The sequence below is a fragment of the Plectropomus leopardus genome, chromosome 3, assembly GCF_008729295.1.
Source record: "Plectropomus leopardus isolate mb chromosome 3, YSFRI_Pleo_2.0, whole genome shotgun sequence".
In the NCBI taxonomy this organism is placed as follows: Eukaryota; Metazoa; Chordata; class Actinopteri; order Perciformes; family Serranidae; genus Plectropomus; species Plectropomus leopardus.
Window position 1 is genome coordinate 17,600,332 of NC_056465.1, and position 19,051 is coordinate 17,619,382.

General features: G+C 40.7%; 1 protein-coding gene across 2 annotated transcripts in view; it reads right to left on the bottom strand.

The window, feature by feature from the left end:
- The window catches only part of nr5a2 (nuclear receptor subfamily 5, group A, member 2), an 85,699-nt gene extending 68,035 nt beyond the window's left edge, over nt 1-17,664 (bottom strand). Inside the window, exons 1-4 of one of the 2 annotated variants that reach the window (XM_042515786.1) lie at nt 16,992-17,664; nt 13,783-13,901; nt 9,645-9,786; nt 1,235-1,941 (exon numbers count right to left, since the gene is read on the bottom strand). In XM_042515786.1, the coding sequence (XP_042371720.1) occupies nt 1,235-1,941; nt 9,645-9,786; nt 13,783-13,901; nt 16,992-17,073 (1,050 nt within the window). In that variant the 5' untranslated portion in view covers nt 17,074-17,664. Of the gene's footprint in view, nt 1-1,234; nt 1,942-9,644; nt 9,787-13,782; nt 13,902-15,634; nt 15,656-16,991 lie in introns of those variants that run through there. The other variant, XM_042515793.1, reaches the window with a different exon arrangement.
- Between the last annotated feature and the right edge of the window lie 1,387 nt (nt 17,665-19,051).

Consider the following 19,051-nt stretch of genomic DNA (forward strand, 5'->3'; position numbering starts at 1 on the left):
GTTGTAATTGGCTCTGTTTTTTAATATTACATTTTATTTCATTTGTTATTTTCCCCCTTTGAAAACAAAATAATATCAAATATTTGCTGGGAATTTATTTGCAACAGGCCTGGGCCCATGAATATGCAGCTGAGCCTTTGGCGATGCGGTGTGAAACAAACAGACAAAGGAGTCAGACAACGGGAAGAAAAACAGGTGAAGCGCAGACTAATCAAACGCCTTTCATGTCGCTCCGAACATTAACCTTCATTCAGAGCAAATAAGGCTGCGAGCGCACAAACACACACCACAAACTCTCCCTTGGGCTCTGTGAATAAGCAGGAATTATCACATTTTTACAGTGAGCCGTTGGTGAATAGTTACTATTGGTCAGTTGGGATCGACTGTGCTAAACACTCACAGAGGACATAGTTTTTTGCCAGGCTAAAATTTTGTTGTTATAATAGATCTGGAAGATTGCATATAGGCTACCTTGTGACAGAAAGCTCTTCAAATCCATCACAAACAACTACAGGTTAGCAAAATGTCTTAATTAAACTGATATTAAAAGGGACAAGCAATACACAGATTGTTGCCATTGTGACTCTACCCTCTGTGTGTATTTGGTCAGCTCTCTGAATTTTGGTCGACCAATATGCTAATGACCAATATCTCTTATCATCACACAGTGTGTGCCCACTTAGATCTGAGGAATATTTCAAGGGGAGATGGGCGGTATGCAGTTCACATAAAACCCTTCGACTAGGACCCTGTTAGTATGAAAAGTGCCTGAAGCTCATAGTCAAAGTTTTCACAACCCATAGCCAAAATGTGTCACACACAGGGTAAAAGTGGCTGGCTGCTGAATTTTGATCAGGCAGTGGGACAGACAGCGGTGGCAGCTACAAGCAGACACCCTCCCCACAGCCCTGTGTACTCTGCATTAGTGTTGAGCCAGTGCATAAAAGAGGAAGATTAAAGGCCTGTTGAAGATAAAGGATCGAGCAGATGATGTTCATGAACTGTGCAAAGTGTTGTCAATTATGGATGACAACGTGGTGAAAGATTTAGCATTGAAACAAAATGCAGGATAATTTATTAAAGGCCTGCAGAGTAACTGCAATGAGAATTAAAGCTTAAACAGTACGCTATCATGACCAGCAGGAAGACAGCCAAAGCCATGAGCATAAGGTTGTAAGAAATAACATTTTTCTGAGATTCATACAAAATCCCTCACATCAAAAGGATCACCTACCTTAAGTTCACGGAAGAAGATGCTGCTGCGTGCCCACTCCACGATGGAGAAGAGTGTCTGGTCGGCCATCTTGCACATGAGGCCGAAGGTGTTGAGCTTCTCGTGTTTGCCTCGGCTGGCCTGCTCCTGCTGCAGGTAGGCCATGATCTTGGCCTGAACCTGCGGTTCATCTGGCTCACACTTGAGCAGCTCTACGATCAGGTGAGGGAAGCTGGGTGGCGAGCCCGTCTGGTAGGCGTCAACGTAGGCATAGCCCATGATGGACTCTGGTGAGCTGGTGTACGGGTCTGGGTACTCTGACTTAATGGTGCGTGTGCCCTGGAAGTGTCCGTAGGCCGCCTGGTAGCCTTGCAGGCTGCCAGCGTGTGGTGGCATTGCCATGCTGACCGGCGAAGTGACGAATGGGCTGCGGTCATAGTCTGTGGGGGGCAGGGCGGTGGCGTGATGGTGGTGGTGATGGTGGTGATTAGTGTGGTGGCCTGGGTGGTGGCTCAGTGGAAGGCCTTTGGATGCGGCCGAGTGGATGTTCTGGATGGCTGAGGAGATGGTGAGGTCGGTGGGGACGGCTTGCATCACCTGACTCATGGCCTCGATCTTCAGGCCGTTTGCTCGGATCAGTGCCTTCTTTTGCTGCTTGAGGGCCCGGTCACGTTTGTACATCGGGCCAAACTTGTTGCGACCGCCGCGCATGCGGTCCGCCCGCACAGCTGACAGAGAGACAGAGAGAGAAATGAAAAAGGACATTATTAGCTCTGTAGTTTGTAAATCTTTGTCTTGAATGCTTCTAATTCTTGACATGATTACGCATCAGTAACCTTTTGACACATTCACACTTCAATTAGGCTATAAACCATTTTTGAAGTGTTTCATCCACCAGAGAGGCATTGGTTTTGTTTCAATATTTGATACGACACATATGAAATGGGGGCTTTATGGATCCCAAGTTAGAAAATTTAGTATGAAGTATCAATAAGTATCAATAACTTAATTTTTTGCATTCTGGCAAATTTTTATGCACCAATTTTTGCCTTTTTAAAGCCCAACATATGTATACTAGCTTGTCCAAGTGACCGAAAGAGATTGAAACGTAAATGCTAAAAACACCTTTACAGACCAAATCATCTACATTCTAGTGATATCATAACAGTGGTCCACATATGTGCAATATTAGCGCTGTGTTATGGAGGTGAACTTGTAACTTGTATGTAGGGCAAAGGTTTTCCTGTGGTGATTACACTTGACATTTTCCTGTTGACTCCTAAACCCCACAATTCTAATAGATACTGTCGTTACTCATTGACCAGAGACACAAACTTCTATGAGCCGCTCTGCTAAATGATCATTGTACAGCTGGCTATTTCTGTCTCCCACTCAGGAAATACACACCTCAATACACTAAAAAAAAAAACCTCAAAGAAAATTCGTGTTTTAAAACGCTATCTGACAAAGCAATACCTAAAAGCTCCAAATGTCACTATGCATTAGAAACTTTACAAAACCCCAAATGCTTAAAAGGTTGACAATAAGCAAATTGGGTTTTTCTCCCGTATGGACCAAACATACCCATTGATCCCCCCCCCCCTTCTGTGCAGGATCCTGTGGAGAGGATCACAACGAGTCTGTGCAGTGGGTATTTCTAATGAACGAGCCGGGCACACGGTGGACTGCTACGAGGTCCATGTGTGATCTGGCCGACTGCTGCCATGGGGAAGCTGCTCTGCTGTCTCCCAGTCGGGGGGCGCTGGTGTTAATTATTCATACTTAATTACCTCTTACTCTGACGAGGCTCGACGAGCCCAGCGTGCAACGAGCTAACGGACGTCTGGGAGTCTATGCAATAGAAAAACACTCACTAATACAAATACTGGAGAATATTACAGACTTGTTTTAATGGTATTCAATAGAAGTAACTCACATATTTAAGTGTGTATGCAAATACATGCACATACATTTGCCCTGATGGTTGAATAGCCAGATAACATGGCAAGGGTCCACTCCACCTCATGATGTCTTGACGGATGAATGAAAGAACAGAAGAGGAAAATTGAAGAGAGGGTGTGGAGAGGGTGGGGTGGGGGGTTGGAGTTTGGGCATGAAGAGAGGAACACACACACACACTCGCACACTCACACACTCCGATCTGCCTTGGGAGTGATTTTAATGACCTCCGTCACAAAAGTGTCTGTCACTGATCTGAGGGAGAGGAGCCGAGAGGGGAGACACACATACAAACACAATCTCACACACTCACACCCACATGCTGAGCCTTCCTCGAACATTCTTACGGAAAAAAAAAAAAAAAAAAAAAAAAACACACACACACACACACACACACACACACTGGTCCAGATCACACAGAGCGAGATGGTAGCAGGCCAGACGCTCCGCCACCTCGGAGAGCCCCCGACGGCTCAAATGGTATGTAATTTATACACAGTGATTTTACACACACACACACAACCATTTCCCAACATGCTTGAGGTCAACTCCAGTGCCTGCTCAACATGGCTCAGGGATTATCATGACCGTTAAAAAATTGATCATACATCAAAGAAAAAAAAAAAAAAAGAATCAGGAGCCGTCAAATGTATCCATTATACATTATTGTAGGGCGACTTTAACTATTAATGATTTCTCCACAACAGCGTAATTAATGAGCTGAGAAACTAATAGTTGGCCCTACTGGGAAAACAAAATTAGGCCCCGACTGCCGTCTTGCCTGCCTCGGACCTAGGGACCCACATCACATCATGAATATCTGGAATGGGGGGTGTAGGTCTCACCACACACACACACAGACACACAGACACACACTGATTCTTTGTCTCTAATTAAACAAGGTGATTTGCATGCATGTAACACAGCTTAATATGGCGGCGGGGGGGGGCAGGACAGTGTGTGTGTGTGTGTGTGTGTGTGTGTGTGTGTTGGGGTGAAGATGACTTGAATGTTTGTGTTTGACTCAGGTGGAGCGATGTTAATTGGTTGGATGCTGCAGTGTTTAGCTTCTGATGACAAAGTTATCATTTGACCATACAATTTAAGAGGGTTACAAGGCTAAAAAAAATAAGTAATTTGAATGAAAATGTTTTCACGCCAAAAAACGTTTTATATGTTATGAAAACACAGCTGCAATTGAATTTCCCTTTTATAATGTCACTTCCAAACTTAAACTCACTTGTAGGTTTCTGTGGTGCCAAAAAAAGTGATGTGTTTGATGTTTGTGGTTTGTTTGGCATAAACAACACAAAGTGAATAGTTAGCATGACAGTATTCTATTAGTGTGAAAAGGATCTGGATATCGTGGGTCAGCAGTGAGACTTTGGGGCTAAAGCCGGGCTGAAAGGCTAAAAGGCCGACGCTGTCTTCCACTCTGAATTTCCCTGACTTACTGTCTGAGAGCACGTCGACACAAAAACACACTCGGGCACACACATCCATAAATTCAGAAACTGACCCAACTAAAACCCTGTTCCTCTTTCCCAAAAGTATCCACCATCTCCAACATGTACAAACAACCACACACACTGCGTCTTCCACACAAACAATTTCTTCTAACACACAGCCCCCTTACACACTGAAACACATCACACACACAACAGCCCTCAGTGCTTATATCTTCTGATTTATGGTTGTTTAATATACAGGAATATTAAGCGCGCGTAGGTGAGGATCCCTGTCGGCTGCCGGCATATTAATGGGTCCCGCGGAGCCTTGCTGACACCCTGTTTGTCATGTCGGGGCCCCGGCCCCTGCTTCGGATGCGCCCTATCCCATGCACACACATGAATACCTATGATACCTATGCATAAGTAATGGGACAGCTCCCTGGCTTCCAGCACAGGTACTGGGAGGCTGATGGAAGACAAATCAGAGTGAGAAAGATGGAGACAGGGAGGAAATAAAAAGTGGAGGGAGAGGCAGAGAGATACAGTGAGGAATGTACAAACACTCAGAGGGTGATGCTAATTTGTGCTGAATGGCTCTATAGAGGTTTTGCATTTATAGTAATGATGAATGAATGAATGAATTAAGATTTGATGATGGATTAACTGCATGGAAAAAAAAAGATAAAAAACACAAATGACCGTAAAAGTGATATCTAGAAAGCCTGTGTGAGTCGGTGAGGCTGTAAGGGAGAGTGAAAAGTCCAATAAAAGGGATTTAAAAGAAAAATAAGTTTGATTTCCAAAAAAGGCCACCTTAAAACTGTAAAGCTACCGTCATTTCTGGTTTAAAACAACACTGCTAGCTGGTCAGCTGTGAATTAAACACATAAAATCTTATCCATCATTCAGTATCTCAAAGCTGTAAAGGAACCAGACAGTAAAATAATCAGCATTTTATCAGTAGTGGACAAAAGTTGCATGCTGTTGTTTTGTTTCTGGTCAAATTGTCTCATCGTTTTTGCATCATCTTTTATTTGAGTTTGTGAAGAAAAAAATAAGAGTAACTTCTGCTTTATTTAATGGCACATAGTGGAAACAAAGTGTATGCTCACAGTAGCACAACTACGACTGTTACTCTCTGTCTTTAAGATGATACACAAGTGAAGGAGATATTAGGCAGCTCAGTGAAGCATGTGATGCAAGGCAACTTCTAGCGAGCATAAAAAGAAAATCATGCCAGTGGGAGCTGTTCAGATACGGCACGCTTCATCAGCTTTAGTGAATGACGTGCTAATGGGTCAAAGCTTAGTGGGATGTAGTCTTTTCTTTTCTTTTTCTCAATGAGTCAACACTGAAGCGTAGATGCTACAGCACATACCAAGAAGAGAGGATTTTTACAGCATTGTAGCACGTGTGTATGTGTGGTTAAATGAGCATGTGTCTGCCAAGCTCCATCATCACTGTGTGTGTTAATGAAAAACAAAGAGAGTCTGTGTGTGTGCCCCCTCCCTTTTTTACTTCAGTATTGTTTAACACAATGACCTGCATGCCCTGACAGTAACCTAAAAGCATGAACAGGTTAAACTAACTTTTAAAATACATTTTAAAATAATAAAAATAAAAAAATGTGTTATATATAACTTTTTTATAATTTAATGACAAACAGTGTCATTTTGTTGGGATTAAATCGATTTCAAATTCAATCCCTATACCTACCAGGCTGCTCTTCACTTCCACATTTAATACAGCAAAAGGAAATACTTGTTTTTATTTTGGAAAACATATCTTGGATGTTACACACCCGGTCAGATGTCATTTGTGTGTGGTAGAAGCACGCAGAAGAGTATTATATGCCTCTGCAGCGTTTTCCTTTGTTGTGCAAAGATAGGCGTCACCGGCATTAAACTATTTTTATTTTGCTATCAGCTTAAGACGACTGATCTCTTCGTGTGGGGTTGAGGTGATGGACATGTTACAACACTGTCATATCAGTATGATGTGTGCCTGTCTATCATTTCATTTTTTTTCACTGCCTTCTCTCGACTCTGAACCACTACCAGCATGTGCAAACACAGACTTCTTTACCACTACCATCCTCACACCACGCAGACTGTGCCATTGGTCAGCAGGCTCATCAACTAGATAAGATAAGATTAGCCTTTGTTGTCTCCCTTAGGAGAAATTTGTCTTGGACAACTGAGAGACAAACAGGAGGGACATTGAGCAATGCCAGAAAGTCAAAAGTAAACAGTAGAGAAACTACAGTTTGAGTCAACTTTAAAGTTTTCCTCACATTTTTTGTACACATTTGGTTTCCGCTCGATATCCCGAATTCACATGTTGCTGCAAGCTGTTGTGTAAAGGAATGAAAAGATTGCAATAACAAAGCGCATGACCCCAAACCTCCTTTCCCTCTTCCACCGCTATTGTAGTAAAAATTTTTTTTTTTGGATCAAATGACAGCTTCTCCCTCTTGCCTGTGGCCTTCTGAACACCTTTTTGGGCTTCTCATGAATATATGTATGTGTTTACCAGAGAGAGTGAGTGTGTATAGTGTGTGTGTGCCGAGGGGTGTCAGGCTTTCTGTATGGGACGTCTTTACTGGTTGTGGCAGGAGTCGCCCACCGGAGCTTCTGGCCCCTGACAGAGCGCTGCAGGGCCCGTCTTGCCCCCGAGCTGAAAGCTACCGCCAGCAAAACAAATCAAACACAACCCCCACCCCACCCGTGTCAGCTGGAAAATGACAGGCCGGGACATTCTGCCCAGCGGCCATTTACAATTAACAGCAATTAATTACACCGCACATGGCAGGTAAAGGGAGAAGAAGCCTCCGGAAAGATTTTAGTTAGGCTGTCTTTGCTCTGCTCTTACCCTCCCAGGATCTTATTTCTTTAACACATTAACTTTTCTCGATTGTATGTGATCATTTCAGGAGCCTAGGGATTTTTAATTTGGTTTAAATTACAAATGTGTGAAGAATTTTGTTACAGTGTTGGGCTGAAACTGTATGAATAACAACACTCTTATCAAAAGACTATACAAAGTAAAACAATTTGCAGTATTATTTTAAAGGGCAGTGATGTAACTTAACCTCTCAGTTAGCAAAATAACAACCTGTACCTTTAAATTTTAATCCTCTATTTTACACCTACTGAAAATGACTTTCGGGTGACTTTATTCGCTCTAAAATTAGCGATTTCAGAATAAGACTTGTCAACTCATGCATGCAAAAGAGTTGATTTGAAATATTATCTTTGACCATTGGAAGAATGTTTCTTGCTCTGCCGTCCTGTCACTTTTGGATAGCCGTGTTTGAACAAGCTTCTGAGCCACGTTCAAATTAAACAAAGAGGCCTCGAAACGGCTGGCCAAAAGTATCATCATTACCATTCTCGCGCTGCCGCCAAGTTTAATATTTTATCTATTACTCTGTCTGGCAAGTTTAAGTGCACAGCAGCTACAAGATACCCCCTAACTCCCCCTGACCCCATCTCAAATACTAATAAGCAATGCTGGATTTCAGCGCTTTGGTAGTAATGAAAGGTTTCACTTCACAAAGTTCTAGGTATACATTAGCGAGGGCTGATATAACTGAGATGTTCATTGTTAAATGTTAAAATAAATATAATCTTCTCCTTTCGTACAGGCAATTATTATGTCAGAGTAGGTATCAGCCCTTTTTTAAATGGCGGATATGTCAATTTGAAAGGAAACTATTCTCATGCAAATTGATCATGGAAGAATTTTCACTTCCAAAAAAGTTCATGTGCTATGCTTAACTGTTTCAATCATGAATCAGTGGAAAAAGACTCAATGTGTAAAGTCACAAGAACTTTTAAAACACCTCTCTGGAAGTTCATAACGTGTTGGCCAGTCTCAGTAACAGCTGTTGCAAACAGGCATCATATCTAGACAAATCTTCAGTGCAGCACACAGAATGCAACAACACTGCCTGGATCTGCTTTTCAACTCCTGCAGATGCACACTGCAAGTCCTGGATCATATTTTACTAGTTGCTGTTTGCTATGAAACCTAAGAATAGACAAAATATGTGGTAAACTGTTCATTAAATATACTTTAAAAAGGACAAATACCCTCCCAGCATGAAATAAAATTTTAAAAGACTCCTGGTTAACTCAAGCCTGGAGGCTGTCTGGTGCATTTGGCGGCGTGGATGCTGTCTGGCGGTTGTAGAAAATAACTCAAGTACTGTACTTTAGTATATATTTGAGGTACTTTATGCAAGTATTTCCCATTTTATTTATTATTATCTTTCTGCTCTTCTTTAGTTCAGGGAGAAAATGCCATACTTATTACTTTAATTTAATTTAAGAGCTTTAGTTACCACAGCTCTTTGATTTACATGCAAATCGTTTGATTAGCTTTAAAAATATAATAGGCAGGTAAATATTAAACTATGCATCAGTACAAAAAATAGTTAAATTAACCATATATATATATACCATATATAACCATATATAACCATAACAATGTCACTAATAAAACTATAAAAAATGATATAATCATATATCACTCACAGGGGACATTATTCTCCATTATTAGTAGTTTTCTGCTTTTGATACATCAAGTGCATTTTCCTAATAATATGTACTGTTACATATGCAATTTTGATTATTTTACCTGAGCAAAGTATCAGAATACTTGCAATAATTACTGCATATACATGTTCAGTGCTACGAGCAGCCATCTGTTTGGTTTTTGAGCCTTTGAGCAAGACACTGAAACCCCAGCAGCCAGTCTGTTATAATCATTGGTTATTTGGTGGAGAAAACTCTTCATGCTTTTTGCAACAACTGTGTCCTATTTATCTATTTTTAAAAATCCCAAACTTTGATATCTACCAGCCACTGCTCACAACATCTCTCCCCAGGTTGTATATCATCGTCACCTCATAGTTAAATCCCAAACGCACTGAATTACAGAAGCAAAACACCAGCAAAACATATGCCTTCAAGTCATTCAGCCACCTGAACTGTAAAAGTGTAAACATGCTGCTGTACCTTCAAGCTTCATGCCGACGGTGAGGCACTTCTGGAAGCGGCAGTACGGGCAGCGCTTCCTCTGGGTCTTGTCAATCTGGCAGCTCTGGTTCTCTATACATGTGTAGCGCTTGTTGTTCTGGACGGTACGCTTGAAGAAGCCCTGCGGAGAGAACCAATTAAGACGTCAACCCGCTTGACCCCTGCAATGCGATGGTAATTGGCCCATTCACACTCCCAGACAGATGGAGAGGGACAGGCCTAATGGATACACACACACACACACACACACACACACACACACACACACACACACACACATATACAAACATACACACGCACACACTGTGAAGTTTTAAAAGCTTTACTCCAATATATGGACACACACGAAGGATATAAAGCAAGGCATTGATACACACCTCTTACAAGTGAAACAAATTTGAGTCGTTCTGAAAAGTTTTTCATTTATAATAATGTTGAAAACTAGGTACTTGTCATACTTTTTCATTATGTCACACAGCATTATTTATTAATTTAAATGTACATCATACCTTTATTTTATTCAACTTTGAACAAATAATTCCACTTGCCTCACTTAGTGTTTTCACGGCCTGATAAACTACTTTATAAAGGGTATAAAGTCTAATTTTTGTCCTGTCAAAATGACTTCACTAGTCTCAGTAATATTAATATCTCAATATATTCAGGTAAAGACTCTAGAATTTACGGGAAAAGCATCTTCTCAACTCTCCACTTAATTATTAAAAAATATGAGCACAGGAGTCAGAAAAATCCAATAAATTATATCCATAATTCACAGTTCCGGGATTACAGAGATTCATACCTGCAACGTGGAATTAATTATAGGCAGTAGCAGTGAAAATCAAACGAAGGGAAGATGGTATTAACGTATTCTAGATCCATAACCTGGGAGGAGAATCCTTAAACCTGGTCTTTAAAAAAAATAAAAATAAAAAAAAAATAACATGCTGCTGTCAATATCTCACCAAACACAAATTTAATTGACAATCTGCATTGCCTGATCCGTCCCAAGAAAAAAACACAAAAAAACCTCCACTGCACTCGGTTTTGGATTATCGACTTCTCAGTGCTAAAAAATCCATGCTTCAGAGAGAACTTTCTACCCAATTTTCCATTTAGTGCACAGCATGCGCTATAAATATCTGAACCAAACTGGATTCTAACATGCTTGAAAACCACGCAACATCACGTCTGGAGATTAAGCCGACAACATCACTGAAAAGCTTTCATTTGACCGGCAGTTCAAACCGAGAAAAGACACTCATCAGTCAAGGCTCATTTTTATTCGCAAATGGATTCCTGCAAGCCACCTTTGGCTGTTTCTGGTGCCATTATATACAGCAGAGGTTCCCATTTACCTAAAAATGTGTCACAAAGAAACACAAAGGAGGAAATTATCACAATAATTTGAGGTGGTATGCTGTAAAGTAGACTCAAGCTATTCATAAAAGTAATGTCACATTTTAATTTGATAAATCATCTGTGTAATTGGGTGTTCCTGACCTTGGAATTCCATCCTAAAAAATGTACTCTCTCTGCACAAAAAACACAAAAATACAACCGAGAAACGGCTTTTACTTCATGTCAATTCTAGCCAGTAAATTCAACAAAGAAGCAGGAAAAATATCAACCAAATCACCACCTCATCTCCTCTCATCCCCATTTCCCTTTGCTTTCTCTATAAAGTTTTCTAACTTTGAAATACTTATATATTAACAAAATTCCTTGCTTTGCTCATATTTATTTTCCTTTAATTTCTGCAGATTTTCAATGTATTTTTGTGTCCACAGTGCACTATGGCTGTGATCCTTGACCCTCTTTCTAGAGGCTTCTAATGTCAGTATTTTAGGATTAGAATTTGCTCAGTCTCCCAAAACGAAGCATGCAGAGATTGAGCCGAGACCGTGAAGCCTGTTTCAGCTTGTTGTTGTTATTACAGAAGGTATGATGTGGTCCCATGTTTACTTTATGTGGGAGAACGTGTAGTATGAACTAACACTGGCTGTGTGTATGAGGTGGTGGGAGTTCTGCAGAGGATAAAGAAGCTTGATTCACCCCTTTTTTTTCTTCTTTTTACGTGTGTGTGTGTGTGTGTGTGTGTGTGTGTGTGTGTGTGTGTGTGTGTTCCCCACCCACAAACTGGCAACCCGACCAAAGATTAAAAAAGCAAAAAAAAGGGAAAAAAAAACCGACCCTAATAACAATCATGTCCAATTTACAACTAAGTTTTGGAGGTCAAGCTGGTGAACGGGTGCAATGAGGGGGTAGAGGGCTGTTACAAATAAAGGACAATTCCATCTAAAATCCCATTAGAAATTATGAAATATTTAAATCAGACACCACAAAGTTGGAAAATGTGAATGCTCCAGTAGCGCATAACAAAAACTGAAACAGCCGAACTTTTGTGCTAAGAGAAAACTAAGAATAAAATCTAACTGCTGGTTTTACTTCCAGTTTTCACACAGCTGTGGCCAGACAGGAACCATCATTACACTGGAGATAGATTACAATGCGGGGCTGATAGCAAACATTTAACATGTAACATGTCAACACCCTGATACATCGGTCCAGCTCTGACAGTCATGCTTTTACTGAATAGATTGCCTGCATTTTAGAGATAATCAATGATGAGCTTCAAGTAATTATCAATATCATTCATGTTTCAACAAGGATATGCAGCACTTTCTAAAAGACTTCATCTACATCCTACACACACACACACACCATAGCGTTTCAGCTAAACTGGGAAATGTGTTTGTAGATAGCCTGTGCTGAGACTGGAAAGCAGCAGAGATGCCACTGACGTCTCCCTTCAAGCAAGTGCTTAGCATCTCAAGGTCATAATATGGGATAAAATCTATAACATCTGCTTTGAATAATGACCACATAGGCAAGAAATGTGCGCTGCGGCATCAATACTGCGAGCAGCAATTTTACACTGAATAGTGTTAACAGAGAGACATTTGTCTTAGCTTAATTTTGTGCTGACAGCTTTACTGGGCTAACAAAAAACTTGGGTAAAGCCTATTAGCTCAGTGTTGAGGAGAACAGTGGAAATAGGCAGCAAGGGACAAATAGGTTGTTGATAGAGCTCAAAAATAATAGCAGCAACAATTTGCTTTGCGGTTGCCTCACTATTAACTTGTGTATGGAAACATTTTGCAACCAGACAGTGTTGGTGTTTCGCCTAATGAACTTGTGATGAGTTTTAGACAGAAGGATGCAGGCTTGTATAAACAGAGACAGTATTATTGTGTACTTTGCTTCCTGGGTTAATCCCTCCTCCCCTACCTATTTGGTGTTGCAAGAATTAAAAAAAAAAAAAAAAAAAAAGACAAAAAAAAAAAGAAGAAAAACATGCTTTTGAACTCCTGTCTCTTTTCCAAGCCGTTCACCGCTTCACAAAATCCTCTGACACTCACAGGAAAGGTTTGTTACATCAATTGTCACAACAACATTTGACCCTCGGCCTCTTTACCTTTGGTTTTCCTGAGATGTTAATAGCGACGAGCCTAATCTGAACCATACAGATACACTTGTTGCAAGTCTTTCTGGACAAGAGTGTCAGCTAAATGCCCTGTGTGCAAAAATATAACTGCAAAAATTGCATCTCAACAGATGAACCGAGAGTTTTATAGACTGAAATAAAGCAGCTGTAGAGAAATATAAAAGCCGTATATGTTATATAGGGTGTATCCTAATTTTATGGCACATTTGAAATGGAACTGTTTCTGCAAGATTCAAGCCAATTTATGGCACTTAAGTAAATAATTACACCAAAGACCAGATTAACTTAGTCCAGCTTCACTATTGACACACAGGCAATGCAAGCAAACCATGCTCAGCCACTGTACCATCAGGATTTATGCACTACAGGAACTTTATATCAACACCATTAATTAGGCAACTAAACAGAACTGAGACCTCACTACCACAAACAATTTTAGACACTATGAATATTTAAGATATCAATGCAGATAGGGAAAGATCACCATGCTCTCTCTCTCTCTCTCTCTCTCTCTCTCACACACACACACACACACACACAAACACATACACTATTTTTGCAATACAGTGTAATGGTTTTCCGCTGGGGAGTGAAAATGAGGGCACTAACCTTGCAGCTCTCGCAGGTCAGTAGTCCGTAGTGATACCCTGAAACCTTGTCTCCGCACACGGGACACATCTCGTCCAAGTCTTCGTCATAGGAGTAGTCCATCATTTTTAACTGGGGGGCTGGGGATGAGACACGGACACAGAAAGAAGTCTATTTCAGTGCTGAGCAATCTCTTTTCCAAAAGCCCCACTTTCATCCATCAAGATGAACCACGGGGAACCGCGCGACGCAACTGAATGAGATTTGTTTTAACTTCTGTTGGACTTGTAGAGGTTTAATTTGAGGAGGGGAAGACGATGAATAGTAGATTTTTGGAATGAGTTGAAAGGACGCGACCATTTATTTCTCCTCGTTGCCGCCCTCTCTTCTACATTCGTTGCAGACAGGAGCCAAAAAAACAGAAAAAAAGCGCATGAAAGTGAGCCTCATAAATATGCATGCATGTAAGTCGTGAAATCGCTGGGGGAAATGGAGAGATATTAGAGTTAAGGATTGGAGGAGAAAATGTTACCGCCCACAGACAAATGAAGACACACAGAGAAGCCCTTATCTCTGCAGGCGGGGAGAAAAACATCCAAAACCAACTTGAACTAACATTATTTTTCCCTGTCGAAGAATAAATGCTAAAGGCCAATTGATTCTTTTATGTGTTTTGGTGGTGCAACATTTTATGTGACTTTATGCGTACGCTGAAAATGATACTCCATTTGAAAAGTCGTCAATATAATTTGGCATGATTTGGTTTTTATTTACAGCCGATGAATGTAATTTAAAATCATTTTAGAATTAAGAGGAATTTCATAACATTGGCGCATTTCCCCATTTTTCTTGATTAAAATCAATCAACGAATAGACTTAATTATATTATTATTATTGCGATATATTTGTTCATACCCTCTTTGTCTTTAGTATTAGAAATACTTGCATTGATAAGACTGTGTGACAGCGCTATAAGCAAACAGCCAGGCTGACATTTACAACAGTTACAAAAGCATTTATGGTTCTAATCATAAAAAGCAGACAGGATCAAACAGGAAAACCTCAGTGGATGTGGCTGTAAAAGTGGAAATATTTTGTCAACTAGACGCCTTCCAAGGCCTTCACATATATTAGTGCTCCGCTTCAGACTGCACTCATCTGCTCACCGAGACCTTTTAATTAGACATGATTTCTGGTTTGTTCACGCGTTGCCCTGCTGGGATCCGCGCTGCATATTCCAGCTGAAGCAACAAGTTCCACCGAGCTGCCGGTTTTTCCACAGAAGCTCGAAGCCAACTCCATTTTTGAACTTTATTCTGCCTCAAAGCGCATGAAGGAGAACATTTGTAGGGCCTGTTATCATGACGCACGACAGCTGCAGATTTTGATACATGTAAAGAAAATTAACATTATCGGTTACGCATTGGATGAGTCCGTGGTAAATAAAAATAAACTAGTCAAAATAAATAATTTGCTCTTATTGGAAATGGTTCTAATCCCACAAATGAAAAAAATATTTTTCTTGAAATATTATTTTTGACTTTCAGCCAGATTTTTTTCACCCCTTAAATTGCACATTATCTACACGGCTGCAGTACTTGCATTTATATTTTAATCAATCATTTCTGATTAAAAAAAGATTTTGCTAATTTTAGTTTAGTTGAACCCTGCATCCCTAAGCACAGGTTTGTGCACACATAGCGTGCGCAGGTTACATTGCAAGGTGCAGAAATATAGCGGTCAACACGATGTCTCACCCGCTGGCTCTCACCTCCTCGGCCACTTGTTCACACAATTTCCAAAAAAAAAAGCTACAATGTTTGTTAAAAACGCTTATAATTCCAAGAGGAAAAACTCTTCCAGTCCGAGCTACCTTGTTTTTAGCCTTGCGTAAAAGTAGATAACGGGCTCACTAACAAGCCACTCCTCGTCTTGTGAGTATATGTTATCAGCGTGTCATAAACCGAGACCGGGCTAATTGATTGCCCCTTTATACTGCTGTGAAATGACGTGAGGTGAATGAGGGGGATACGTGAGTTTATCTTGGCAGAAGAGTCAGTCCCTTTTTAAATTATCGCTGCTTTGTGTGAATTTTGTACAAACAATTCAAGAGAAATATATTCTTATATATGCCTAAGGGAATTTAAAATAATGGCCAATTATTATTTTTTTCTATCTCAATTAAAAGTTACATTTAAAAAAAAATTAAACTCAATTTCGCACATTCAAGCATCGAAACTAAATAAATGGTTTGACATTATTCGTGAGATGTAAAAAAAGAGGATATCAAAAAAGACAAAATAATAATAAAACATGCACAAATATGTATAGCAACATGGCAGCAATATTTGGTGGCTCTTTTGATTTGGGTCGAGCAAATTTTGAAATAACTAATTTCAAGCCGAAAATTTTCTAAATTACGTAACAGAAATTTGTTGAGCACACAAGAAAAAAAAGGAGTTTAGAGTATTTTTTTCGCACTATTATGACCGTTTTATAATGTTTATATTGTATGAATTAAACCAAGGTTAGGGCATGAAAGTTTGTAGTCTCGAAGTCACATTTTGGCAGGGGGACAAATCACCAAATAAAATCTCTAAAATTAGGTTTTGCGTTTTTTCTTTTCTTTTCTTTTTGATAAACTGGCAATTACAGTGTCAGGTACTGTTACACACAAAATCATAAGTCAGTTCTGCACGTTTTGCTGAGACGAAATCGAGTGGTCCATTCTGAAACCACAGAAATTAAAAAAGTTAAATACACAGATCTCCTCTGCTCTGTCTCGCAGTTTTTACGCATCGGGCGCCTGCACACTTCCAGCATGAGTGACAGCTGTTATAATCACTCTTTGAATGCGGGCCAAACCTTAGAAACGTGTGTCCAGGTTTCATCTGCACGCCTGCTTTTTAATTACTATATCAGAGTAAAGACTGGGAGAGAATAAAAGACACAGAAATTCCGAAATCTCAAAAAAGAAAAAAAAAGTAATGACTTCAACGTGTCTATTAATTTAACGTGTTCATAATTCAATAATAGCTTATATTGGCCGTATTTTCAGTCATTATCCTACCTTGTTCGCAGAAGTGTGTTAGATAGAAGCGCGTTCAAAACTTTTGGTGACATTGAGGCACGCGCTGAGAGGACTTCCAGTCCGATAACGCACCGTAAATCTACTGGAGTGAAATAATCTGCCTTGTAGTCTTATTATGAAAATGAATGACAGTTCTTACCTTGCATATTCCTTGGCATGCGCCCTTGTTCTCCATACGATCGTGAGAGTCCCAGGGATTCAGTCTCGACTTTAGGCAGCATGTCAGCGCTGCCGGCCTGAGCTGGAGACTCCGCACCGCTCGGTGGGACACCTGGACGTGAGAGGCAGATGTTCCCCCAAACACACCTCAAAGTGTCCCAAATGTCTTTTAGCTCGTTAATTCTTACTTCAACTCTCTTTCTCTCTCTCCCTCTCCCTGTCTTCCAATTATCGGACCATGCTCCGAGTGTAAAGTCTGATTCAAACGATTCAGACTCTCTTCAAACGGCCGGGCTGCATAGCCGGTGCACGTCTGCTCTCGTTTAACGTCACTCACTGAATTTCTCTGAATCATCAATTTCTCTGAATCATCTGCACACAAAGCAGCAATAATAACGCAGAGCACAGACGAGTGATTCCTTCAACACTTATTAGGGTACAGTTGCGCGCCGAGTTGGGGAATCACCCACTTACTCAAAATAAAACTGCAAGGCGTCCGGATTTAAAGACGATGGTATAAGTTTCCCGTTAGCTTTTCCAAAAGTATTTTTTTCGCGCGTCACGCATTAAAGTGGGACCTTCAGTGTAACTTTCAGCCGTTAGCAGACGAGTACGCGCCACCGGGGCCGCCCCGTCCTGTGCGTAAAGTCGGATTCGGTGTGTCGGTCGGACTGTCTGGAGATCCTCCTCCTCCTCCTCGCGGCTTTGTTTACTCCTCTCTCTCCAATCCGGGGCGCATGCGGTCGTCTGACATCATCTCTCCCCGATCCAATCAGGCGAGGAGACCGGGTAACATCGCCTCAAACCCTCCACTTCCATCTCTCCGAAATCTCAGCTGTTTAATCCCGTTAATGATGGACTTAAAAAGCGGAGGGAGAACAAGGAAATCAAGCGAGGTGATGCAACTGCATGTGAGGGCAGACTCCCCATGAGCGCACGGAGCGCAAAGGCAGCGCGCGAGGTATGTGAGTTGGAGCGTGTTGTAACAGGAGCGTACAGCTGCACACGCACGCACACATGAATGCGAACAGGCATGGCATATATTGTAAAGTTATTCTTTAAATAATATTAGGCTATTTTTTTTTTACATATATGTTGGATAGACGTTATTGCAATATTTAATTAACCTCGGTAATTAGTTTTTACATGTTCTCTTTGTCATCAAATAACGATCCTACCAATCATTAAAAAGCCATCATTAAATAAAATGTAACACCTTTCTTTCTTTCTTTCTTTCTTTGTTTCTTTCTTTCTTTCACGGGATCATTATAATGCAGGTGAAGGTCATACACAATTCAGCATAGAAGCCATATAAATTTAAAAAAGCACCATGCCCCCTGTAGCATCAGTAGCTTTTGGTTTTGAATGTGAGCAGCCCCGGCCTCAGGCTTAAAACGGCCTTTATTTTCGGGTAAAATCAGTCGCCTTACGCAATAAATTATACCTTTGCTGTGAATTATTATCGGTAATTGGCTGAGCAGGGATCAATTAGTGACCTGACGTCAGATTCAGGCTATTTAGCCTTTTCCAGAGTAAATACACAAAGATAAAAATAATTTTGCGTCTGAATCCACAAAAAGCCCCCCATGCACGCGCTACAACACAAACACATGCACACTTATTTTAGTTAGACACTGGAGCCTTATCAGCGGTCTGCGCCTGTGAGGACGAACGGGTGTTTGCGGGGGGGGGGCACGGAAAAGTCACGGGGCAGACCGCCAGACACACCTGGGGGTCGCAGAGGGCACACACACACACGCACACACTTGTTCATACTGTTGCGTCCAGTAGTTAAAATTAGCACGAGGATCCCTCGAAATCGAGCACAGAGAATGATACATTTTAAGAACTTAATATCCACCTTTAAATTGATGGTACTGGAAAGTACAACACCGAACAAAGTAAGGAAAACAAACTTGGACGTTGTTTTCATTACATTTTGAAATGAATTAATCTGCGCACTTTCTTGTCTTAAAAAAAATCATATGCAAGCGCAAATTTTAGTTTCCACGTGAAAGACATTACTTAATCAGCTTAGCT